At 42.0% G+C, this 26299-nt stretch overlaps 1 protein-coding gene across 17 annotated transcripts in view; it reads right to left on the bottom strand.

Annotated features, from left to right (window-relative positions):
• Positions 1-26299, bottom strand: part of nek1 (NIMA-related kinase 1) — a 240341-nt gene that overhangs the window by 77598 nt on the left and 136444 nt on the right. For all 17 annotated transcript variants that reach the window (XR_011358400.1, XR_011358407.1, XR_011358411.1 and 14 more), the window contains 6 exons: positions 25188-25283; positions 23643-23798; positions 19154-19222; positions 16256-16505; positions 7383-7544; positions 4038-4283 (listed from right to left, as the gene is read on the bottom strand). Coding sequence is in view for 14 of the 17 variants with exons in the window: in XM_069941511.1 (XP_069797612.1) it covers positions 4038-4283; positions 7383-7544; positions 16256-16505; positions 19154-19222; positions 23643-23798; positions 25188-25283 (979 nt within the window). In the remaining 3 variants the exon portion in view is untranslated. The remainder of the gene's footprint in view (positions 1-4037; positions 4284-7382; positions 7545-16255; positions 16506-19153; positions 19223-23642; positions 23799-25187; positions 25284-26299) is intronic.

The raw sequence follows: 26299 nt of genomic DNA, 5'->3' as shown, positions 1-26299 counted from the left end.
ACAGGGAGCTGTCGTGGAGAAAAGAGCCCGCTCCCTAAGGTTGGTGACGACCCCGCAGAGTCGCGACCTCCCGACCGCTGGACTGCAAAAATGGCTCTATAGACCAAACAGAAATGTGCATGCACAATGCGCACACTAAGGAAAAAGAAAACACCGATGAGAGAGGAGCCAAGCTGAGGAGCGAACTAACACAGCGCGACCAGCTGAGGGATGCTCTCAGCTGGAAGAAGAGGAAAGCAACAGGAAAGGGAGTGATAGGAAAGAAGAACAGCAACAGGAGACCCAACAGATGACTAGCCCAGAAGAAGAGGACCAACAGCATGAAGCCATGCAAAAAAAACACCCAGCAAAGTGAGGCAAGCAGCTCAACAAGAAAGTGAGAAGAGACACAGATACAAGGAAGAGAAGTAGAAGACACAAACACAGGTGAAGACACAGAAGAAGAGGAAGAAGAAGACCAAGCTCTGCACAGAGGAAGAGAAGGTAAAATAGATGGACAGTATATAGATTTTAAAAATTTTCAAGAACAAATGAGAGCTTAAAAAGAATGGTTGACATTAGAATTTAGTGAAATGAAAAGTACAGAAGAAAAAGTGAGTAGAATAGAGCTGGTCATGACAGAAATAGGGAAAAGATTAGAAAATGTGGAAGAAGGAGAAATGGCTGTAGAAATGGAAGTGAACAACTTAAGACGAAAATTGGAAGAAAGTGACAAAAAAGTTAGAGTCACAGGAGTTGTTAGCTCAGAAGATGGATATGATGGAAAACTATAGTAGGTGAAACACAAAGATAGTGGGCCTTAAGGAAGATGAAGAAGGCAAAGATATGAAAGAATTTATAAAAAAATGGATCCCTAAGATCCTGGGAATGCAGAACACTAACCCCGAAATCACAGACACAACAAAAACCAAGATCCTTTTTAGTAAAATTTCTGAGATACACAACAAGAGAAAATATACTGGAGAAGGCAAGGAATAAAATTAGAGAAAACAAAAAACCATTGAAATACAAGGGTCAAAAATTTTTTTTTTTTTACCCAGACACAAGTTTTGAACTCCAAAAGAAGAGGAAGGAGTTTAACACAGCAAAATCGATCCTATGGAAAAAAGGCTACAAATTTATGTTAAGATATCCAGCTGTGCTTAAAATATTTATCCCGGGGGAGCAAAACAGACTATTCTTGGATCTGGAGAAACCATGAGAATTTGCAGAACGCCTGCAGGACAGAAGGAGAGATGAAGAGATGTAACAAGAACGAAGAACGATGACAAATTACATATAAAGATGTAAAAATAATGTATAAGTATGAACTAAAGAAGGAGGTCTGGGGAACATGACCCAGTCCTCCAAGGGTCAGGAACTTCAATTCGTGGAGTCAACAACTCCGAGGACCTGTCCTGGGACCTCCATCTTGATGCATTCACGAAGAAGGCCTCGCCTGCAGCTACACTTCGTGAGGTGCTTGAGAAGATTTCAGTCTGTCACTGAAGACACTCAAGAACATCTGCAGGTGTACTGTGGAGAGCATACTGGCTGGTTGCATCACTGTCTACAACAAATCTCAGGTCAAGGAAAAACTTCAGAGGGTTAAGTCAGCCTATGACATTATAGGCACCAGAGTGCACTCTATCGAGGACATCTACATGAGGTGATCACCTTTTAAAAAAAAAGCAGCCTCCATCCTCAAAGACCCCCACCACCCAGGCCACATCCTCTTCACTCTGCTACCATCAGGAAGGAGGTACAGGAGCCTAAAGATGAGCACTCAGTAGCACAGGACAGCTTCTTCCCCGCTGCCCTCAGATTCCTGAATAATCAATGAACCAAAGACACTTACTTTCCATGCACTATTATTTTTATATTATTGTTAGATGGTTCATAATAGAAATGTTTGCATTGTGACGCTGCTACAAAACAACAAATTTCGTGACTTGTTCATGACAATTAATTCTGATTCTGTTTAGGAGTCTTTTATATGTCCTTACTACACTTGCCTCCACCACCACCCCAAACACCCACTACGCTTTGTGTAAAAAAAAATCTACCCTGACGCCTCCCTGAAACTTCTGTCTCCTTACCTTATATAGAGGTCCTCTGGTATTTGCTACCATTGGCCTAGGAAAAAGGTGCTGGCTGTCCATCCTATCTAAGCTTCTCATAAATTTACAGACCTCTATTAAGACACCAAGGTACAATACAAATATTAGTACCTTTATGAAGAAAGTTATCACATTCCCAATAATCAGTAGCTTACATTTCCTTGTCATCCAATTCGAGATGAAGAATATACACAATTGATTACAATCCATGACATGAGATGCTACTTGTTAACACAGTGTCATGGCCATTAACATGGATCCAAATGCTAATTTCAGTTTTTATGTTCTGTGAAATTAGGCCACAACCATAGGATTGCTTCCAACTCTGAAGGACGCGAGACCCTGGAGAAGGTTCAGAAAAAAATTAATGAGAATGATTTCAGGCTTGAGGGCTTCCAACCTTCAGGTTGGAATTGAAATGCTTGGGTTATTCTCCTTGGAATAAGGAAGGTTGAGAAATTAATTGTGCCAAAGATCATGTTGTGTGTAATTAGAGGAGGCTGTTCCCATTATCAGATGGTTCAAAGAACACAATTTAAAATATAGGGTAAAGATTTTACTTAATGTCAGCAAAATCAAGGTGGTGATTGTGGACTTCAGGAGGAAATCAGGAGAACACAAACAAGTCTTCAACAAGGGGTCTGCAGTGGAGAGGGTCAACAACTTCAAATTCCTGGGTGTCAGCATCTCTGAGGATCTGTCCTCGAGCATACACGCTGATGTAAGGAGTTTGAGGAGATTTAATATGTCACCGAAGACTCTCAGAAATTTCTGCAGGTGTACCATGGAGAGCATCCTGGCTGGTTGCATCACTGTCCGGCATGGAAGTGCCAACAAGAAAAAAAAACTCCAGAGTTGTTATTCGGCCTGTGACATCACAGGCACCAGTCTTCACTGCATTGAGGATATCTCTACAGGAGATGGTGTCTTAAAGCAGTCTCTATCCTCAAGGACCCCCAGGCCATGCCCTCTTCACTCTGCTACCATCAGGAAAAAATGGTGCAGGAGCCTGAAGACAAGCAGTCAGCAGCACAAGGACAGCTTCTTCCCCTCTGCCATCAAATTCCTGAATGAACAATTCAGTACTTGTCTTTTTCTGGCACTATTATTTACTTTGTCATGTGGTTTAGATAAATGTTTTCCCTGTGATTTTGTTGCAAAACAACAACAGAATCGTGACAATAAATTGTGATTTCTGATGAGACCAGGAGGCAATCCTGATTTTATTCTGTGTCCAAAGTTACTGCATTTACAGCACAAAGAGTTATTTAACAGAGGCTAAAGCCTGTTTTCTACATAAACCATTCTATTCAGATCAAGCACATCAATGACTCTATTTCCTTGGAAGCCCAAGGAAATTTGATAACTTCTGAATGCCCCTTTCCAATCCACCAGAGAAAATCCTGTCCAAATGCATCGCAGCTTGGTATGGGACCTACTCTGCCCAAGATCAAAAGAAGCTGCAGAGAGTGGTTTTCACAGCTTGGGGGGGGGGTGGGGGGGGGGTGGGGGCAGCATGCAAAGCAACCTCCTGTTCGGCAATTCCCCAGACTTACCTGTCTTGAGAAAGCTGCCAATATAAAAAAGACACACCCCAATACACTCGCACTCTTCTTTCCATCAGGTAGAAGACGAGCTTGAAAATGCAAAGCTCCAGGTTCAGGGAGTGTCTTTCCTGTTATCAGATTCTTGAATGTGTCTCATAATGGTAAACAATTACGCCCCTGCCTTTGTCACATCCTGGATTTTGTCCTCGCAAACTGTACCCTGCACTTTTTATTTATTAATGCTCAATCAAGTATGTATGGATGTGCCTGGATAGCATACAAAACACAGCTTACTATAACGTGATGAACAATTCAATTATTATTTCTAACCGTGGTACAATCATCTCTTATGTCACAAATAACTGAAGAGCAACAGGGAAAAAATAATTACCTTCGACCTTTTCTTCAGACACTGATAGTTTTGCTGTTGGAATAGATTCTTCCCTTGACTGATCAGTCTGGTCTCTTGAAAGGTCTGTTATTTTAATTTCAAGTTTGTCTTCTTCTGTATCTGTCTGACCGTGACCAACCACAGAAGTCTGAATAGGTTCACTGCATATGTTTTGATCAATGGTGCCATTGACTTCATCATTCACCATCGCGAGCATCTGGTCAACTTCAGCCAAAGGGCCTTTTGCTGATTAGAAACACAGGATAAATAAATAAATGGAACATTTCAGATTTGCATCTAAATTGGAGGGGTACCAATATCTTTGCAGATATTGCATCCAAGTTGGAGGGGTACCAATATCTCATGCTGCTCCGAGGGGTGGGATTCAGAATTGCAGGGAGGTGGGAACCAGAGTAGAGAGTGGAGTGGTTGCAAAAACATGTTGTGAAGTGTGCAGATAATGACAGAAATAGAAATGTTGAGCATTATGTTCTTAGTTAGTTCCATTTTCTTGTAAGGAGAATTGCAGGAAAGGCAGATAATCTAAAGAGCATGGATCAGAACTTGGAATTATAACATTGTGGTGTTTAGTGAGATTTCATTATAGGAAAGGCAGGATGAACAACTCAATATTCCAGGGGTTTGTTGCTATAAAGGAGAGGGAGGGGGGGAGAGAGAAGGGGGGGGGGAGAGGGGGGGGAGAGGGGGGGAGAGAGGGGGAGAGGGGGGGAGAGGGGGGGAGAGGGGGGGAGAGGGGGGGAGAGGGGGGGAGAGGGGGGAGAGGGGGGGAGAGGGGGGAGAGGGGGGAGAGGGGGGGAGAGGGGGGGAGAGGGGGGGAGAGGGGGGGAGAGGGGGGGAGAGGGGGGGAGAGGGGGGGAGAGGGGGGGAGAGGGGGGGAGAGGGGGGGAGAGGGGGGGAGAGGGGGGGAATGCAAGAGGGGAATGCAAGGGGGGAATGCAAGAGGGGAATGCAAGAGGGGAATGCAAGAGGGGAATGCAAGAGGGGAATGCAAGAGGGGAATGCAAGAGGGGAATGCAAGAGGGGAATGCAAGAGGGGAATGCAAGAGGGGAATGCAAGGTGGGAATGCAAAGTGGGAATGCAAAGTGGGAATGCAAGGTGGGAATGCAAGGTGGGAATGCAAGGTGGGAATGCAAAGTGAAAAAAGGAATGATTATTAATGGGATTATAGACCAATAAATTTGTAGAGGTAACAGACAGTTGCACAAAAAATGGTTGTGAGACCAGGTGATTATAATTTTTCACATATTGACTGGGACCCCTATAGTGTAAAAGGGCTGGATGATTAGAGTTTGTCCAATGTATGTGTTCATCTACGTTTCCTTTATCAATATATAGACGTTCCAATGAGAGTCTAATATTAAGGAATGAGACAGGACAGGTGACAGAAGTGGGTGTAATAGAATACTTTGGATCTTGTGATAATAATGACATTAGTTTCAATAATTATTGAAAAGGTTAGAATTGGTCCTCTGGATGAGATTCCAAATTGAAGAAAGGCAAATTTTGATGGTATCAGAAAGGAATGTAAGTGGTGGAAAGCCTTCAGTGTGAAATTTTGCATTTAAAATATTTGTATGTCCTTGTCAGAATTAAATACAAAACAAATAGGATATTCCATTGGTCCTTGTGGGAAACAAGTGCAGAAATTACAGGGCTCCTAGCAAAAGTCGTTAAAACATCCTAAGCCACAGAGGAGGTGCCAGATGATTGCTAATGCTGTTCTGTTGTTTAAGAAAAGTTCCAAAAATAATCCAGGAGTTTCTAAACTGGTGAACCTGACTTCAATAGTGGGTAAATTGTTGGAAATTATTTTAAGAGGATGGATACATAAGCATTAAGATAGACAGGAACTAATTAGGGACTGTCAACATGGCTTTGTGCGTGATAGGTCATGCTTAACCAATTTTAGAGATTTTCCAAAGAGGTTAGCAGGAAAGTTGACGAAGGAAAGGTAATGAATATAATGGTCATGAACTTCAGTAAGGCATTTGGCAAGGTTCCACATGGGAGTTTGGTCAAAAATGGAGCAATTATTGGGGGTGCAGCAGATAGTGAAGAAAGCTTTCAAAGCTTGCAGGGAGATCTGCACCAGTTGGAAAAATGGACTGCAAATTGGTAGATGGAATTTAATGCAGATAAATGCGAGATGTTGCTGCTTGGGAGGACACCAAGGTAGAACTTGCATACTAAATAGTAAGAAACTGCAGAGAGTAGCAGAACAGAGAATAGACACTTCCCTGAAAGTGGCCTCACAGGAAGATAGGTTTGTAAAGAGAGCTTTTGGCACATTGGTCTTAATAAATCAAAGTATTTTGTACACCAGCTTGGGGTGTAATGTTAAAGTTCTGTGAGACATTGGCATGGCCAAATTTGGGTACTGTGTATAGTTTTGGTCACCTACCTTCAGGAAGGACATCAATAAGATTGAAAGAGGGCAGATAAAATTTACTAGTCTTGCCATGACCTCAGGAGTTGAGTTATAAGGAAAGATTAAACAGGTCAGGACTTTATTCCCTGGAGTGTTAGAGTAAAAAGAGATTTGAGAGGTGTGTGCAAAATGATGAGAGGCATGGATAGGGTCATGGCAAACAGGTTCCCCCCCCCCCCCCCCCCCCCCACAGAGAGATTGGGTGAGCACATGGTTCAGGGTGAAAGCCAAAATGTTTAAGGAAATATTAGGAGGAATTTATTCAAAGGGTGGTGAAAATGTAGAATACTACTGGTAGAAGTAGTGATTGCAGGTTCAATTTTGGCATTTAAGAAATTTGGATAAGAAGGGATACAACACCTTTCTAAAAATCTGGCAGCCTCATTTAGAGCATATAGTTACCTCACTGGTGCCAGTATAGACTATTATCTTGTCTCCATAGATTTTACTGAACGCACCGACAATGGGATGCTTTTTTTGTTCTTTCTGTTTAATAAGACTTATATCGAGGGGAGGGGGTGGGGGGAGGGGTTCTCTTGAGGATTTGCATTTGATGTGATTGTTATTAAATATATTTAAAATGATAAATAAAATATTACAAAAAATTAAATTTGGATAGGTATACGGATGGGAGGAGTTTACAAGGCTGCATTCTTGCAGATTGATGGGATAATAGTTTGGTAAAGTCTAGATGGGCTGATGGGCTTGTTTCTGTGCTGTAATATTCTGCTCTATGGCTCTATTTCCATTCCAAGCTAAAACCACTGTCAAAGATTAAGGAGTCTGGACTATGCAGAAACCTCAGACATTCAAGATCAAATAAATTTAAAAAAAGTATTTTATTGTAGAAAACAGATAAGATACACCCATTTTTTTTAAGAAAAAAATTACGAACCTGTGCTTTCGATGGATGTGGTATCCAAGAGCATCCCTGTCTGAATTTGCAAATCTGCTTCTCCTAATACTTTCAAAAGAGTGTCAGAGGGTTCTTTCTCCCAAACTTTACGAGGTTCATCGTTGATTAATAATTTAATAACTTCACCTGATGTCTGACATGCTGTTTAAAAAAAAAGCACATCATTAAATACTGTTCAGTTAGTGACAAAGCAATTCACATTTCTGGACCCAACAATGATCACATGACCAAGTATCAACGCATTCAACTCACCTATCTGCAAGAGCAGAATAATGTGACCGCAAAGTTCTTCTATTTGAAACTAGTCAGTTGAAAGAAAACCAAAGACATTTGGTGGCAATATACAAGTTAAAGAAAAATTACCAGGGCCAAAAACAAAGCAAAATTTAATTGGCACAATTTATCAATGATCTGACAGATAAATAGATGGACAACCCCAAAAAAATCAGTAATGCACTTGAATAGAAAGAAAAATATTGAAAACAATAAGCATGCCAGGAAATATCCACGAAGGAGCAATCTGGAAACCTGGCACATCTCATCAAATCATGGATAATCTCACCTACCCCAAACGTCTCATTACCAGCAGTGATCACCAAGGACCAAGAGTGTCCACACAATAAACACAAATATACTCTTGTCGTACAACGGAAACACAAGCTGACAAATGGGTTCCAATAAATAGATCGAACAATGGTTACGTTTTGAAATCGCCAAATGTACCTGTGTAAATATTATATACATTCAAAAAGACAAAATTAAGGCTTGGGGATGATATTGTAACATGTGGATCTGCAAACAAATCAGCAGATGGTGCACTGGGTGGGGACTTGATGCAGCTCCCATAGCGCATCATTAATGTTTACAAATAGATAAACATTAGATAAGCAACCATTTAGGGGAGGAAAGAGATTTAAGAGAGAAATTTGAAGTATTTGAAACAGATTGTTGGGCCAACCAGTCCATATCTGAATGTTCCATTCAGCCACTTTTCCTCATTCAACCCAATCAGTCTATACTTCTTTCTTTCTCTTGTATATTTATCTCGCTTGCTCTTCAAGAAAAAGATGAAGTTGTTCAAGACTTTGAGCTCAAAGAGCATTTTGCCCTCTTGCTTCAAGTTGGGACTTCATTTTCTCCAGAAGTTTCAAGAGGGAGTAGAGCATTGTAGCACACAGTTCAGGCTCAACAATTTCCCATTTTCTATGAACTCTTCCTCCATCTCCAAACTTATCAGTCACATAACATTGAGCAACGAAGATGTTGCTTCCTGAACACTTTTGGGTGTATTTTATGGATTTTGGGCTGCTGATCACGAAAATCACCTTGAAATTCTCATTACATACATTTTTTTTTAAAAAGAAACCTATTTTTGTGATTTCCTGTCATATTTTGAACATGCTTCAAGCATCCAAAACCATGAAGTGCCACAGGTCATTCAAAATGCATTTTCTGAATTTGCACATGGACTTCTTCCCTGCCAATCTTGGTGCAGCCAGTGCCGAACATGGGGAATGGGTTTCACAAGGACATGGCAACTATGGAAAAGTGGTGTCAGCCAACTAAAATCCATCAATGCTACTGACAATGGTTAGACACTGTCACAACAGGCTGAGCACGAACAAAGATCAGCGGCAAAACATTTGTTTGCTCAGTTGAACCATCGCGTTGCCACAGTAGGTTGTGAAGGCTAGGTCATTGGGAATATTTAAAGTGGAGACCGACAGGTTTGTGATGTGTAAGGGCGTGAACAGTTAAGGGAAGAATAGGGTTGAGCGGAAAATACGTCAGCCATTATTCCATTGATGGAGCAGACTAAAGGTGCCGAATGGCTTAATTCTTGTGGTTTCACCAATATCTTCTCAAGGGCAATCAGGGATGAGGATTTAAATTTTGGCTTAGCCTGCAGAGCCCTTGAATTGATAATAAATGGTAATAAGTATGAGCCAATAGAGGCAAGGTGGTGAAACCATTCAAAATAATCTGCAATTTCATATGTTGAAACAGTAACTGGAGTTTTTCAGTCCAGAAGGAATAAATTGCCAGCACTTAAATTTAAGACCACAGTTTGAAGGTCCAATAACATTGCTGTCCTAATATTTCAATCAACCAGCAAAAGAGATTTGAGATACAGTTCTTTTTTGTTTCAAAGCCTGAAGCTACCCATAAAATATTACATAATTGGCAAAAATCCAACATTACCTGCTCATAAATTTATAAGAATTCAAAACAGTTTTTTCATTGATTCCCAGTGACACACATCATTGAAAATTAATGTCTGTACAGAAAGCAATCACAAAAGAAATTGCACATTGGCCTTGCTTGCTTGAGGATTTGAGTAAATCTTATTCAATTATTTAGGGCCTCCAGGAATATTATGTGCACATCTTATCCCTTTACCTAAAGGAAGGATAGACTTGCTGCAGTTAGACAACACCTCAGTAGGCCAACACCTGGCTTATTGTGCAAAATTTGATCTTGAGGGAATGCAGGGAAGATCCTCCAGCCAGGGTGCAGGATCGTGAATATATTAATCTGAAGGAGGATCAAGTCAGCTGGGCCTCTCAAGCAACGGAAAAGTGATTTTATTGAAACAGACAAAATCCTTTGAGAGATAAGAGATATTTGATGGGTATTTCATGGGAGAATGTTTGCCAAGATAAGAATTCATCATCAAAAAATAGGAGAAATTAGCACTCAGGAAGGTGTTCAATTTTTGGAATTCTCTACCTTGGAGAGAAATGGTTGAGTCATTGACTCAAGAAATTCAAAAAGATATCAATAAATTTCTGGGTATTGAAAGAATAAAAAGAAACAGGTTGACAGGAAAATGATGCTTGATGCAGGAGATCACCATCTTGTTGAATGGTGTCAGCGGCTTGAGGTGCTGAATGCCTTTTTTTTCTGCATTTTTTATGTATGGAGGAACCATTCATCTGTATCCTTTGATGCAGATAAGGAATTGTTCTGTGGAAAAAGATTAACCCCATTTTATTTTGTGCTTGAGTGCAGTAGAACAAGGTAAGTAAAACACAGAAAATCTGGAGGAACTCAGCCAGTTTCACAGTATCCATGGGAGGGAAAGATATATCACCGAAGTTTCAGGCCTGAGGCCTTCTTCATGGTAAAAGCAAAAAGCAGGTAGGCATCTGAATAAAGATTGGGGAGAGAATGTGGGAAGAATGGGAGGAGGAAGAGTTCAGACCAACAGACAAAAGGTGTAAATTGGATATGTCGAGGGGAAAAACAATTGATTTTGGCTCTGTGAAAGGAGACTGAGGGAAGGGGGGAGCACGCAAGAGAGGGGGGAGAGCAAGAGCTAGAGGAAAGGAGACGGGGGGACGAAGATTGCTGGGAGGGGGCATGGGAGATTTAATGGAAACTGGAGAAGTTGATGTTAATGCTATACAATTGGAGGGTACCCTGACAAAAGATGAGGTGTTGTTCCTCCAATTTGCAGCTGGTCATTGTGTTAGCAAGGGAATTGGCCAGGGAGTTGAAATGGGTGGCCACTGAGAGATCCACCCTCTTGCAGAGGAGAGAGTCGAGGTGCTCAACATAGTGATCTTCCAGTCTGCACCCAGTCTCTCTGATGTTGAGGAGACCATAACAGGAACACCAGTTACAGGGATGTCCCCTGCATATTCACAAGTGAAGTGTGGCTTCACTTAGAAGGACTGTTTGAAATGGTGGTGAAGGAGGCAGCAAGGGTGCAAGTGGAACATCTCCTGCGGTCACAACAGTAGGTGCCAAAGGGATGTTTAGGGGGAGGGAAGAATTGACAGGATGTCATGGAGGGAGCAGTCCCTGCAGTGAAAAGGGGAGGAGTGGGGGATACATATCTGGTGGTGGGATCACGTAGTAGGTGGCGGAAATGGTGGATATGTAAGATACGGAAGCTGGTGGGGTAGCAGATGAGGACCAGGGGAATCCTGTCCTTGTGGCACATGGTGGTGGAGGGTAAAAAGTGTTAATTGGATACAAGAGGAAATAGTCTTTATTCAGACACCTGCCTGCTTTTTGTGAATACCTTGAAACAATAGGGGCCGAAATGTTGTTAAATACCTTTACCTCCTATGGATGCTGCGAGATTGGCAGTTACTCCAGCATTTCTGTGTGTTTTTACTACAATCACAACATCTGCAGACTTCTGAATTTCACTGCAGAAGAATGATAGACAACCTGAAAAGGCTGTGTCTCTCTTTCTAAGTAATTCTTAAATGGCTTGGGAGGGTTCATGCCAAACGATGACATTTCTTTGACAGGAAACCAGGAAAGTGGTCATACAAGGCATTGATCATTCAGGTCACTGCCAAAAGCCAGTGAATCCATTAGAATCTTGTACCCATAGGATACGGAATCTCAGATCTAGGGTAAACTTGAGAAGAAATCAACAGATTTAGCAATATTAAAGGGAATCAAGTGGTTATTACAGGAAGGAGACATTGTGGATAAACATCAGCTATGATTTTTTTTAATGGACTGCTGGAGCAGGAGTGAGGTGGTCAAATGGCTTATATTCCTGCTTTTAGCCTTATGCTTAAGTGGCTATTTCTGTAAATGTGAAAGGCTGAACCTGAGGACATGAAGTGGCGGGACATTTTTTTTTTGCAGTTTACAATAGGAAACTGAAGAGGTACTGGGCTTCTCCTCCAGGAAAAACAAGGACTGGTTTGACGAAAACAGCCAGGAAATCCAGGAGCTGCTGGCAAAGAAGCGAGCTGCCCACCAGGCTCACCTTACAAAGCCGTCCTGTCCAGAGAAGAAACAAGCCTTCCGTCGCGCATGCAGCCATCTTCAGCGCAAACTCCGGGAGATCCAAAATGAGTGGTGGACTAGCCTCGCCAAACGAACACAGCTCAGCGCGGACATTGGCGACTTCAGGGGTTTCTACGAGGCTCTAAAGGCTGTGTATGGCCCCTCACCCCAAGTCCAAAGCCCGCTGCGCAGCTCAGACGGCAAAGTCCTCCTCAGCGACAAGATCTCCATCCTCAACCGATGGTCAGAACACTTCCAATCTCTTTTCAGTGCCAACCGCTCAGTCCAAGATTCCGCCCTGCTCCAGCTCCCTCAACAGCCCCTAAGGCTAGAGCTGGATGAGGTTCCCACCCTGGATGAGACATATAAGGCAATCGAACAACTGAAAAGTGGCAAAGCAGCAGGTATGGATGGAATCCCCCCAGAAGTCTGGAAGGCTGGCGGCAAAACTCTGCATGCCAAACTGCATGAGTTTTTCAAGCTTTGTTGGGACCAAGGTAAACTGCCTCAGGATCTTCGTGATGCCACCATCATCACCCTGTACAAAAACAAAGGCGAGAAATCAGACTGCTCAAACTACAGGGGAATCACGTTGCTCTCCATTGCAGGCAAAATCTTCGCTAGGATTCTACTAAATAGAATAATACCTAGTGTCGCCGAGAATATTCTCCCAGAATCACAGTGCGGCTTTCGCGCAAACAGAGGAACTACTGACATGGTCTTTGCCCTCAGACAGCTCCAAGAAAAGTGCAGAGAACAAAACAAAGGACTCTACATCACCTTTGTTGACCTCACCAAAGCCTTCGACACCGTGAGCAGGAAAGGGCTTTGGCAAATACTAGAGCGCATCGGATGTCCCCCAAAGTCCCTCAACATGATTATCCAACTGCACGAAAACCAACAAGGTCGGGTCAGATACAGCAATGAGCTCTCTGAACCCTTCTCCATTAACAATGGCGTGAAGCAAGGCTGTGTTCTCGCACCAACCCTCTTTTCAATCTTCTTCAGCATGATGCTGAACCAAGCCATGAAAGACCCCAACAATGAAGATGCTGTTTACATCCGGTACCGCATGGATGGCAGTCTCTTCAATCTGAGGCGCCTGCAAGCTCACACCAAGACACAAGAGAAACTTGTCCGTGAACTACTCTTTGCAGACGATGCCGCTTTAGTTGCCCATTCAGAGCCAGCTCTTCAGCGCTTGACGTCCTGCTTTGCGGAAACTGCCAAAATGTTTGGCCTGGAAGTCAGCCTGAAGAAAACTGAGGTCCTCCATCAGCCAGCTCCCCACCATGATTACCAGCCCCCCCACATCTCCATCGGGCACACAAAACTCAAAACGGTCAACCAGTTTACCTATCTCGGCTGCACCATTTCATCAGATGCAAGGATCGACAATGAGATAGACAACAGACTCGCCAAGGCAAATAGTGCCTTTGGAAGACTACACAAAAGAGTCTGGAAAAACAACCAACTGAAAAACCTCACAAAGATAAGCGTATACAGAGCCGTTGTCATACCCACACTCCTGTTCAGCTCCGAATCATGGGTCCTCTACCGGCACCACCTACGGCTCCTAGAACGCTTCCACCAGCGTTGTCTCCGCTCCATCCTCAACATCCATTGGAGCGCTTACATCCCTAACGTCGAAGTACTCGAGATGGCAGAGGTCGACAGCATCGAGTCCACGCTGCTGAAGATCCAGCTGCGCTGGATGGGTCACGTCTCCAGAATGGAGGACCATCGCCTTCCCAAGATCGTGTTATATGGCGAGCTCTCCACTGGCCACCGTGACAGAGGTGCACCAAAGAAAAGGTACAAGGACTGCCTAAAGAAATCTCTTGGTGCCTGCCACATTGACCACCGCCAGTGGGCTGATAACGCCTCAAACCGTGCATCTTGGCGCCTCACAGTTTGGCGGGCAGCAACCTCCTTTGAAGAAGACCGCAGAGCCCACCTCACTGACAAAAGGCAAAGGAGGAAAAACCCAACACCCAACCCCAACCAACCAATTTTCCCCTGCAACCGCTGCAATCGTGTCTGCCTGTCCCGCATCGGACTTGTCAGCCACAAACGAGCCTGCAGCTGACGTGGACTTTTTACCCCCTCCATAAATCTTCGTCCGCGAAGCCAAGCCAAAGAAGAAAAACAATAGGAAAGGTATGACTTTAAAAAAAAAATCAATCTAATTATTACCTAATGAAAACTTCCAGAGAAATAGGGTTTCAGAAAGCTGAGAACTAAAAATTCAAAGAGAATAAAAACTGATAATCTTGGGAGCTTTCAAATCATGATTAAGCCATTCTCCCAGATTCAGAGAACTTAAGTTGCCAAGGTTGAGCAATGGAGTGAACAGAGCTTTAACAAATTACCAGTGCACAATTTACAACTTGTTCAGGAAGGATTGCTAGAAACAAAGTTCAAGTGTTATGGGGTGCCGAACAGGGAATAACCAGCCTCAGAGCATCATCATATTTAGTTCATCATTGAAGAAAATCTCTTGTGACATAACTTATTTGACCAGTGCAACTTCCACGGCCATTCTTTTCTCTGCAAGCGTCCCCAATCTCCTCAAACCAAGTTGGGCGCAAATCAGAAACAAGGAACAGATTTACCCAGAAACGCACATTTAAAAAGACATTGAGACAGGTACGTGGATAAGAAAAGTTTGATGGGATACAAGGCCAAACTTGAAAGTCTGCACATGTTGTGATTACCATAAAAACACAGAAATTGTGGGAAGAACTCAGCTGGTCTTGTAGTGTCAACAGCGGTGAAACATGTAGAGAATTACCAACGTTTCAGGCCGGAGCATTTCCTTAAAGAAGGACAGGCAATGGGACATGAGCCAAACAGATTCAAATGGGATTGATAAAAGGTAGGCAACTTGGTCAGGATGGACAAGTTGTGCCACAGGGCCTGTTTTTGTGCTATAAAACTCTTGTTCCCATATCCCTCTTCAATAACCTTTTAAAGCAGGGGTGGCCAAACTCAGGCCCTCCAACTGCACTCAGTTGGCCATTTTTAAGTATCCCAGGGTGAATTTTAAAAATAAAATAGAATATGCCCTTTAGAACATAGTCTCAATCAATAAATTGTACTGTATGCTCATTGCACTTCTTAACTTCAACACTAGACATCGCTGTCATTTTCAACAATCCCTTGACTGACCATTGGAATATTACTCTTGATGAAAAAGTTTACATCAGTTAAAAAGTGGTTTACCTCAGTTAAAAAATGTTCACCTTAGTTGATTAAACATGACAGAAATGAAAAGGCGGAAAATAGCAAGGGAGGGCCAAAAATTTCAGACAGTGGGAAAATGAATACTTTTTCACATAAGTCAAGGGAGTGTGTTTGATTTCCAAAGGATCTATTAATTTTAATAGCTTATCTACAGAAGCTTAATAGCTTGAATACGCCTGAGATTGTCTGATCCCAGAAGCTAAGCAGGCTCAGACCTGGTCACTACTTGGAGGGGAGATGGCCTAGAGAGTTGTAGCTTTCTGTGAAGGATGCTGGACAAAGTGGTAACTCTCTATCTGCCTGATGGTAGTCAAAAGTTAAAGAATTTCATGTATGCTACATTCCAAATGTAGTATTATATGACAATAGTGGAACCTTTACCCCATGGCATCATAATCATTAGGTGGACACTGGGCCATGAACTGTATTCACTGAGGAATGTTGGAGACTGCCTTGTCCCTTTCTTGATCTTTTCTCCTGTTATTTTGCCTTCAGCTTTTTTATTTTAGATTGCTTTTTGAATGAGAGTTTTAAAGAGTTTTATTGAATTCATTTCAATTAAAGAGGAACAGATACAGAAATATCTTCTGTAATATGTGATCACATCATTCAACTATATTAAACTGTTCAGTAGTGTTGTATCATTATTTTGATAGAAAATAAACTTTCAATGGCACAGAGGTTTTCTGGTCAAAAAACACTGTTTTTCTTCTCTTATAACTGGTTGAAAACTGACAGGCTTAACACTGTTTGGCCTGTGACTACTTGTATTTTTCTGTATGCGGCCCACAATCAAAAAAGTTTGGCCACCCCTGTATTAAAAAGTAAAGCTGTAAATACTTCCTTACTCTCGTCCTTTATCCCCGAGCAAGTTTCTTCAAGTGTTAGCTGCGCAAGAGGAATCACTGGCGGAGGCCGTGCTTCCCATTTTTTCCTTTCCCCTGCCAAGTGGGGGGCTTCCTCCAGCTGCTCTTCAGGCTGTGCACAATTTCCATCCGAAGTCATAGCACTTTCTCCTTGCAACACTGCATTTAAATCAAGGTGGTCCTGAGCTTTAATATTTTGATTTAACCGGCGCAAAATCTCCTGCTTTTCTTTCTGAAAACAAGGAGGATAAAGTATGAACAACAACTTGTGATTTCCAATAAATTCCAGCCAACTCCATTGAAATCCATGCCATCATTAAGGAGGACAAATATTTTTTAAAAAAATACAGAGCAAATAGAAAGGTCACAAAGGAACTTGCTTTTTTTTAAAAAAGAACAATGAACAAATAAAAGCCAAATGACATTGATCGATATTCTTCACCTTTGTGGTGTGGAGGCCAGATGTTCCTAGAATGGGCATGAAAAGGTGGGGAAAATGTGCAAGAATATGCTGCAGACAGCACCAGTTTTTCCAAAAACGAAGTCAAACGCTCTGTGCCAAAGCACGAGCAGAACTCTCACAAAATGCGCAACCAACCAATGGAATACATTGGAATCCTATTTTTAGTGTCAGAAAATAGAGAGGGGCTGCTCAAAGAGCTATGCTTCAACTGTGAGCTTTGCCGCAGCAGATTCCACCTGCAATTGGCTGCTACCCACTATTCGCTAATTGCTGCAGCACAGGAGGTCACAGCTTCAATTGATGGTGATTTACAAATACTGAGAGCTGCAGTTCAATTCACGGAACTTCACAATCGTTGCAACAGTAGGAGAGGCAGGCCTGGATTAATGGCTTCAGTTAGTTGACTGTTGGTTAACAGCACATCTTGCAATTCACATGGACTCGGGTCAACACCAAGTCACACAAGCATAAAGAGTGAAATGTCAGTTTTATGGGCTGGGACTAGTTTGAGCAAATGCTTGTAAAATGGTTGCAGGCTTAAATCACATATGCTTGTAGACTCCTTGATGTTTAGTGCTATTTCATTACGTTCTGTCCAGATAAACCAGATATCTGGGTGGAACTTGTTATTGTTTGCGCTCTAAATTTTGGCACAAGGAACATTATCCCTATAAAGTACCTTTCATAACCCCATGTTTTGCAACCTTTGAAGTGCACACTTTTAATGCCAAAACAGCAGTCAGATTTCTACTTCTTGTAAAGAAGAATACAATATTGTCTAAGTTTTTCTTTTGATAAATACTGTTTAAAAGACAAAGGACCACTTCCCTGCTCTTTTCATTTTAAAATGCATCATGGCATCTGATGTCCACATTTGGCCTTAATATTTCAACAGAAAAGAAGCATTTCTGGCAAGGTCGCATTCCCTCAATACGGCATTAGAAATGAATAAATGTATTCCATTGGAAAAAACAACATATCATTTAAGAAATAACATCACAGTATTCGAACAAATTTGGGAACCGTACATGGAACACAACAAAGCAGTCCTACCGCTGACCTCCACCCCCTAAAATGACAGAAGGAGAAGACGACGAAATGAGATGGCACAATTTTCTTGTTTATTTTCAATGTGTGATGACATTGTTTAGTGTATCGTATAGGTTGAACGTTGAGTGGGTGGGGGGGGGGGGGTGAAGGAGGGAGGGGGGAAAAAGGGGAGAAAATGACCCTGTGTATATTCAAGAGGGAAATGTGTGTAGTTTGGTCAATAGGATTCCAATATACTGCATTTAGACCACTAGGGAAGATTAACAGATCTCATCTTTATCACTATCAGCTTCACAACAAAAGAAAAGGTAACAAAGTGAGAAGGAACTTCTCATGTTCCACTTGATCTACTCGATGTAGTTTTGCTCGGAAATACCACTGTGATGTGCTCATCCAAGTCATTGGCAAAAATGCTGAAACCTATTGTCAAGGGAGTGGGCCCACATTATTTAGAAAATCACCATGGTCTTATGAAGGAAAAAAAAACCTTAAAATTATTTGGCATTATTTGATAGGACAAGCATAATTGATAAAAGCAAAGACTTCCAAAAGGGATTTGATAAGGTACAACACACATGGTAATTAAACAGAATGACGGTCAATAGAGTTCAATGAGGATTGGGTTTTAAAAAAAAACAGAAATGGGCAATTTGGATTTTGACAAGCTGGAAGTGAAGTTTCCAAATAGTTGCAGTGTTCTCTTTCTTCCTAATAGCATATCATTTAAAAATAAATTTAAATGAAATTAATTACAGAACATGCAATTAACAACATTGAAAATTGAGCTTTCCAATTGAAAGTGTGTGTGTGTGTGTCTCTCTCTCTCCTCCCCCTCCCCATGCTGATCCACCTCTGCTCTTCCCGTTTTTGTTCCTTTTCCATATCCCCCTCAAGCCCTGCAACGACCTTCCTCTGGTCCTATCCACACATTTTCACCCATTGGACTCCATCCCAATCTCATTTTGTCTGTCCTTGATTTTTCCCATTATCACCTCGTTTTCTCATCAAATTCGTGTCCCTGCCTCTCACCCTCCAGCTGCTTTCCCACCTTCACCCCACCACTCAATTCCATTTGCCCCACCCCCATTCAATCTGTCACTTACATGCTCCTGTCACCCAACTTAATCCCTCCCCCTCCTGGCTCCGTCAGCCAGTCAACCTTCACCCCTCCTCAGTCCAGACTGGACTATTTCATTCCTCCCCCCCCACCCCCTATAAAAGAAAAATGCAGATGCTGCTCTACCTATCGAATTCCTCCAGCAGTTTCCATTTTACATAAACATATTTGTCCACCAGTAAGTGACAGATGGATTAATGCAAAGAGACAACCGAATTATTTTTTTTTGAAGTGCAGTTAGAAGTTTCACCTGTACAGCAGTTGAGCCGGACCGTCTAATTTCCTCCGAGATTTCTTTAGCCGTTAATGTGTCTTTTTCCTGAAGTGAGAAAAACAATGGTATTATTCTTTGAGAATTGTACTTTCCTCTTTAATCCTGCAACTTTGGGATGTGGCCATTAACAGACCACAGAAAATGCCGGAAAACTGAAAATACACAGAAAACAGTTGTCAAAGGTGCGGCAGGTGCCTCAATCAGACCCATTTTGTGATCTCAAAAGATTAAATATATCACAAATCAAATCCGGGTTAGTGTAGTGGTTAGCACAACGCCTTTACAGCACCGGCGATCAGGTCTAGGCTTTGAATCCTGCACTGTCTGTGAGGAGTTTGTACTAATGGCGTCAGATTCAAAACACGCCGGACCACGAGAGTTGCCGGACCACAGATCCTCAAATAATAGAGGTTTAACCTGTACATTACTGGCAAACTCAGCATGTATTCATTATTTTCTTACAAAAATCAAAAGAAGAGGGGTGGGAGAGAAGTCAGTGAAGTAAAACTGAGTAGGGGATCTTCAGTGAAATAGTAGCTCTTTTTAAATTGCAGCACCTAAGTAGACCTCTGGGACATGGGTGCAATTACTGGGCCAGCACCTTTCAAAATGCAGGGGATCGACCCATTAAATCGCCAACCCAGCAATTTCAATTTAAGGGGATCCGCCCCTGCAATGACGTGTCATGTACTCACCGGAAGTACAGCCAGATGTTCAGATGCTGGCTGCCTGGTGACGCACGCACACAAGCTGACGTCACCGGAATAAGCGGGTCGGCCATTTTCCTGTTTAAATCGCCTGTGGATGCAACCTCGCTAAGTTTAACTGGGCTCCTTGACTACCTCTGAGGTAGGCCAGGGACCTGGTTGGATTCTGACAAGGTTGACCAGGTCAGATCCTTTCTAACTGTCACGTAACTGGGGGACTAACCAGCCAATTTGCCCGGTTAGAACCCCATTTTAAACGGCAGTTTGAAAGGGACTAGTGGTCCTTTTCAAATACTGGCTCAGCTGTGGTGCATCAAGAACAAAAAAATTAGGAACACCAGAAAGTGGTCCCACAAGATCATGACTGATCTGGCCGTGGACTCAGTTCCTCATCCCGCTTTTCCCTCATAGGCCTTAATTCCCCTTTGATGCAAAAATGCATCCAAAATGTGTCTTAAATATATTTAATGAGGCTGCCTCTACAGCTTCTCATGCAGATAATTAGTGTTGCCTATACCTGCTATACATTGCTCTCTCTTCTTTCAAACCAGATCCCAATATCCGTGGAAAACCAAGTTTCCCTATGCCTTCTAATCTTGTCTTTAATCCTGACAGGAACATACAAACTCTGAATTTCACTTACCCAGCACATCCTTTCCAGAAAACAATTTACTCCAATCTATGCTTTCAAGATCCTTTCTCATTTCCTCAAAATTGGCCTTTCTCCAATCTAAAATCTTAAACCGAGGCCCAGACTTATCCTCCTCCATAACTAACGGCATGATGATCACTGGACACAAAATAATCCCCAACACATACTTGTCACCTGTCATGTCTTGTTCCCTAATAAGGGCAACACAATTGGCATCACCTTGACAGGGCCAGTGACCAGGACCAGGGTTCAAATCCCACAAAAATATATTTAGGTGTCTGTGCAGGTTTTCCCCAGTCTCTAAAGAGAACCTGTACTGTATTTCATTCTCTCTAGTCGTTACTTCTATATAATGACATCAAAAACTTTCCTGAACACACCTGACAAGCTCCAAGCCATCCAAACCTTCTACAGTATGGGAGTACCAGTCAATATGTGGACAATTAAAATCTCCTACTATCACAACTTTATGTTTCATGCAATTGTCTGCCATCCCCCAACATATTTGCTCCTCCAATTCTCACTGACTATTGTGCGGTCTAGACCCCAACCCCAAAAGAGTTGTCATACCTCTCCCAAACCTCAGCTCCACCCATATAGCCTCATTAGACAAGCCCTCTGGTCTGCCCTTCCTGAGCACAGCTGTGACACTCTCCCTCCCAAGCAATGCCACTCCTCCCCTTTCATCCCCCTACTCTACTGCATTTGAAACAATGGAAGCCCGGAACATTGAGCTGCCAGTCCAGTCCCTCCTGCATCCAAGTTACACTCAGGGCCACCATGTCATAATTCCACATGCCAATCAACACCCTACGTTTGTCTGCCTTACCTAAAATACTTCTTGTATTGACAAATATTTACATAAGAAAATTTCCACCATGTACAACCCTTTGTCTTCTAACATTCCTTTTAATCTTCACCATCTTTTTCCTCCTACACTCTCCAAAATTGCTCTTGCACTCTAGTTTTCATTCCCCTGCAAATCGAGTTTAAATCCACTAGAGCCCCACTAGCAAACCTTCCCACAAGGATGTTAGTTCCCCCTCCAGTTCAGATGCAAACCGTCCTGTCTCAAGTCACTACCTTCCCTGGAGGAGACACCAATGATCCAGAAATCTGAAGCCTTCCCCGCTGCACCATCTCTTTAACCACATATTAAGCTGCATTATCCTTCCATTTCAAACTTCACTCGCACGTGGCATGGGTAGCAATCCTGAGATCACAACCCTGGAGGCCCTGCCTTCAATTTAGCTCCTAACTCCCCAAACTCTCTTTGCAGGACCTCACGTCATGTCCCTATATGGAATTTGACATCTGGCTGCTCACTCGGACTCCTGAGGGTGTCGTGAACTCAATCTGTGAACTCAGATCTTCCATCTTTTTTGAAGTGGATTATCTCAAATTTACCAACATTGTACTCCATCTGCTAGACTATTCACTCAACCAATCTACATCTCTTTGCAAACTCTCCATATCCATTATTTGGTTTTCCCATTCGACTTTGTGACATCAGCAAACTTAGATACTTTACATTCAGCCCCCTTTTAAATTGTTCATGTAGATAGTGAACAGTTGCAAGTCTAGCATCAATCTTAGTGGCACTCTGTTCACCACTGATTGTCAACCACAGAAAACACTCTTTTATCCCAACTTTCCACCTTGTGTTGGTTTCTGTGCATGCAAAGACATGATCCACAACTCAATGCATCCTTATCTTAATTCGGCTCCTGATCAAACACCCTCCAAAAACTGAAGTGCACGATGTGCACCTATTCCCCTCTACCCAATGCTCTCTCAAAAAACTCCAATAAATTTGTCAAGCCTGACCTGCTCTTCCTGATTCCATGGTGTCACTGCCTGATTGAACTGCTATTCAGATGCCTCACAATTTCTACCTAACGATAGCTTCATGCATTTTAGGTATCACAGACATCAAGCTAACTGGCTATAGTTTCTTGCCTACACCCTTTTTTATAACAGTGGGGTGACATTTGCTGTCTTCCACTCCACCTGGGCATACCCAAAGTCCAGTTTATTTTGGTAAAATGCCACAAAAGCATCCATTTCTTTCAGTACCCTGGGATGAATTCCATCAGGACCAGGCGACTTCTCTACCTACAGACCTACGAGTTTATTCAGCACTACCTCTTGATGACAGCAATTGTAAAAAGGTATACTTAACGTTACTCTTTGGCACATTTGATGTGTCTTCCACTGTGAAGACTCCACAAAATAGTCCCTCAAGACCTCAGCCATTTCTGTAATACGCAATATTAATTCCCCTTTCTCAGCTTGCAAAGGACCAACATTCATTTTAGCCACCCTCTCCCACTTTATATAATTACAAAATCTTTTGCTATCCATTTTTATATTTTGTACCAGTTTACTTCTGCAATCTATCTTACCTTTCCTTATTGACTGCTCGGCGGTTCTTTCTTGCTCTTAAACGTTTTCCCAATCTTCCAGTTTCCCACTACTCTTGGTGACTCTGCATGCATGAGCTTTTAATTTCATTCCTTCTTTTATTTCCTTAATTATCAAAGATTGGCTCTGCAGACCATGACTGCCTGGTTTTTAACTGGAATGTACTTTTGTTGAGCACTGTGAAAAATCTCTTTGAAAGTCTTCCACCATTTCTCAACACTCCCACCATATAACCTTTGCTGAGACTAGAACTAGGGGACATTGCCTCAAAATTCAGAAGAGCTGAATCCACAGAATTCTCTTCCCATTGAAGCAGTCAAGCATACCTCAGTAAATAAATTTAGGACAATGTTGGATAGAATTTTACACCATTGTAGAATTGAGAAATATAGAGAAACGGGAGGAGGGTTTAGATGAGCCTATCATCAGATACAACAGGCTTGATGGGTCAGATGGCTTGCTCGTATTCTTTATATTCTTATATCAGCCGCCTATGTACAGCTGGGTCAAGGTACACGAAGCTGATTGCCTCACTTGAGCACAAAAGTTCCCGCTGCAAATCAGCAACAATAACATGACTTATTTCGTGCAGAAGTACAACCCCCCTGCATATGGAGGTCACATTCACGAGTGGATCAGAGGCAGCTTGCAACAGATTAAAAGGACTTTAAAAAGCCCTTACAATGCCCACATCTTTCAGTACAGCAGTCATTGAAATAGCTGGCGTGCTGGACTTTGCTGGTGACGGAGGTTTTGAAGATGGGGCTGATCCTTGCCTTCCTTGGGAAGAGGACGAAGATGCTGCAATAAACGATTGCTTAAATCCTTTAGCTGCAAACTAAGAACAAGAGAGTTCATCTGTCACTTTAACATAGATTCAAACATATGACAAGACAGGTTGCATTCAGCCTATTTGTTTGATGCTGGCTTTCAATTATCACAATCCCTTGTCACTTTTTGAAATATTTGTAAATCATTACTCTTTAAATCTATATATTTCCTTCAATCAGGCTCTTCCACCAACACCCCCACCATCCATTTCAAACAAAGTACTCCAAATAGTGTAATATGCAGTCATTTTAATGTCTGGATGATCATAATTAAATATTCTCACCAATTAATTAGTCCAAACATTATTTTTCTTGTTTCAATATGTTATTGCATCCTTTGCAAGCATTTTTCCAAAAGTTTTAGAGTAGTGTACTTCAATTATTTTTGCATAACAAAAACTCAAACGAAAAACAATGTATAACCCAGCTCAACCACTTAAAAAAAAAACAGGGCTCATTTACTGCTGTCTTATCTTTGTAGTCACCTTCCACTTCTCCAGACGCTGGAAGACTAAAATAAGAGATAATGCGAGAAATACTCAGCAGGTCAGGCTGCATCTGTGGGAAAGTGACAGAGTCAACATTTCAGGTTGAAGACTCGTGGTCAGGACAAGTAAGGAAACAAAGGAAGCTTCAGGGAGGAGGGAGTCTCTGATCAAGTAAAACTGGGATTACCATGAGAAGAAGCTCTGATCAATGAGTAAACAGGAGCAGTGTACATCTTCCACATTTCATCAGCTGCCAGCTCACCAGTATTGTTAAGTCATGCTCACCCTCATCGTGGCCATCTCCACATCACACCAGGCCTTGCCACTGGGTTTTCCTATTAAAGGAGATCCCCATTCATGCAATGCACTGTTCTGTATGTGTAGTATTTACTGGTGGCTTACTCTTCAAATTCTCTTGAATTTCCCCACCTCATGTACATTTTCACTCAATCATCTTACCACTTTCATCTACACAGCTTCTCAGTTCAAGACTCTGTACTTGTTCCCCAATTACAGTAAAGCTCTTGGTATCTGGCATCTATGGGGATTGGTAGATGTTGGATAAGTGAATTTTCCACTTGCTTGAGATTGTGTATTGTGCAATTGGCGAACTAACAGTGAGGCGACCAATTTTAAACTTCTGTATTTTTTACCTATTTCTTTGATGCAATTATTTTGCTGGTTGCTTGAATTCCGGATCGCAGGGGTTTGACTATATTATTGCATACTGAGCAATTTTGCACAAATAAACCAAGTGGACAATTGCTACACTATTAATGCTTGAGCAATTAATTACCTAAAATGTAAAACATTCTACTGTTTGCGATTAAGAGTACCATAACAGAAAAATCTATGAACAAGAAATGAAATTTTGTGTCTCAATACTTTAGTTGGGACTAACGTTCTTACATGTTCTTCCCAGGCCTTCCTTTCTCTTTCATAGGCTTCTCTTCTCTTTTTCTCAAGTTGCTCTTTAAGCATTGCAGCCCGCGTGTTTGCTTGGGCCTGTAAAAAGGTTCATAAAACAATTTTCTGAATAAGATTAATCTCCACTGAAGCCTTTTGTTTTGTCTCATAATATAGTAAGTGAAATTGCATCTTCTGAAAACATGGCTGCAAACTGAAACCCAAGTTAATGATGCACTGCATCTGTTAGGAACAGTCTAATACAGAAGAAGAATACATTACTGAGAGGATCACTATTTGCATGTTGAGGGGCTCTGTCTGGTACAACATTTTTGTAAAATGTTTCAAACAAACATGGAAACCAAACAACACATATCCAAATTAAACTTAAATTAAAACCAAACTCAGATTCTTGTGTTTAAAAAAACAAAGCAGAGCGATATACAATTCAAAAGACGTTTGGACAGATTTATGGAGAGAAAAACTTCAGAAGTATAGGGGCCAATGTAGGCAAATAGAACAAGTCCAGAAGGCACCATAGGTGAGTTGGGCCCAAAGGTCTATTTTGCTCTATGATGCTATACATATAACAAAATACGAGTGTTGAAAACATTTTAAAATTAGCTCTGAGGTGCAATGATTTTGCTTTTTTTTTAAAAAATTGTTATTTGTTGATAGAATCCAACCTATCAAACATCAATTGTAACTCAGCATTGAGAAACAAAATTAAATGCCAGCTGGAAATCATCAGCTTGGTGAAAGATGCACTTTGGTCTGCCTAAATCTTGTTGGCCTTTCCAGTGCAGTGAAATGTCTATGTGAAGGCTGCCAACCGCATGTTCAAGGGTCCAGAACTTGCTGTGGGACGCAATGCAGCCAACACAAAGGGTTTGTGAGAGAAAACTGTCATCTGGGCCTTCCTCATCCACCAGTGAACACCCAGGACCCTCTGTCTGAGCTTTCCAAACTCTGCTGCTTGAACGTTTCAGACTCTGAGTCCCTGTTTTCAGGGATTACCATATATCCATGTCATGGTTTTCAGGCACTACCAACAAGCGCATATACTCAGTGTCCCCGTTTCCCATGACTGGTTTTATACCCAACCACCAGCTGAT

Source organism: Narcine bancroftii, chromosome 1 (genome assembly GCF_036971445.1).
Source record: "Narcine bancroftii isolate sNarBan1 chromosome 1, sNarBan1.hap1, whole genome shotgun sequence".
Lineage (NCBI taxonomy): Eukaryota > Metazoa > Chordata > Chondrichthyes > Torpediniformes > Narcinidae > Narcine > Narcine bancroftii.
Note: the sequence above shows the minus strand (reverse complement) of the source record. Positions and strands in the feature narration are given on the sequence as shown.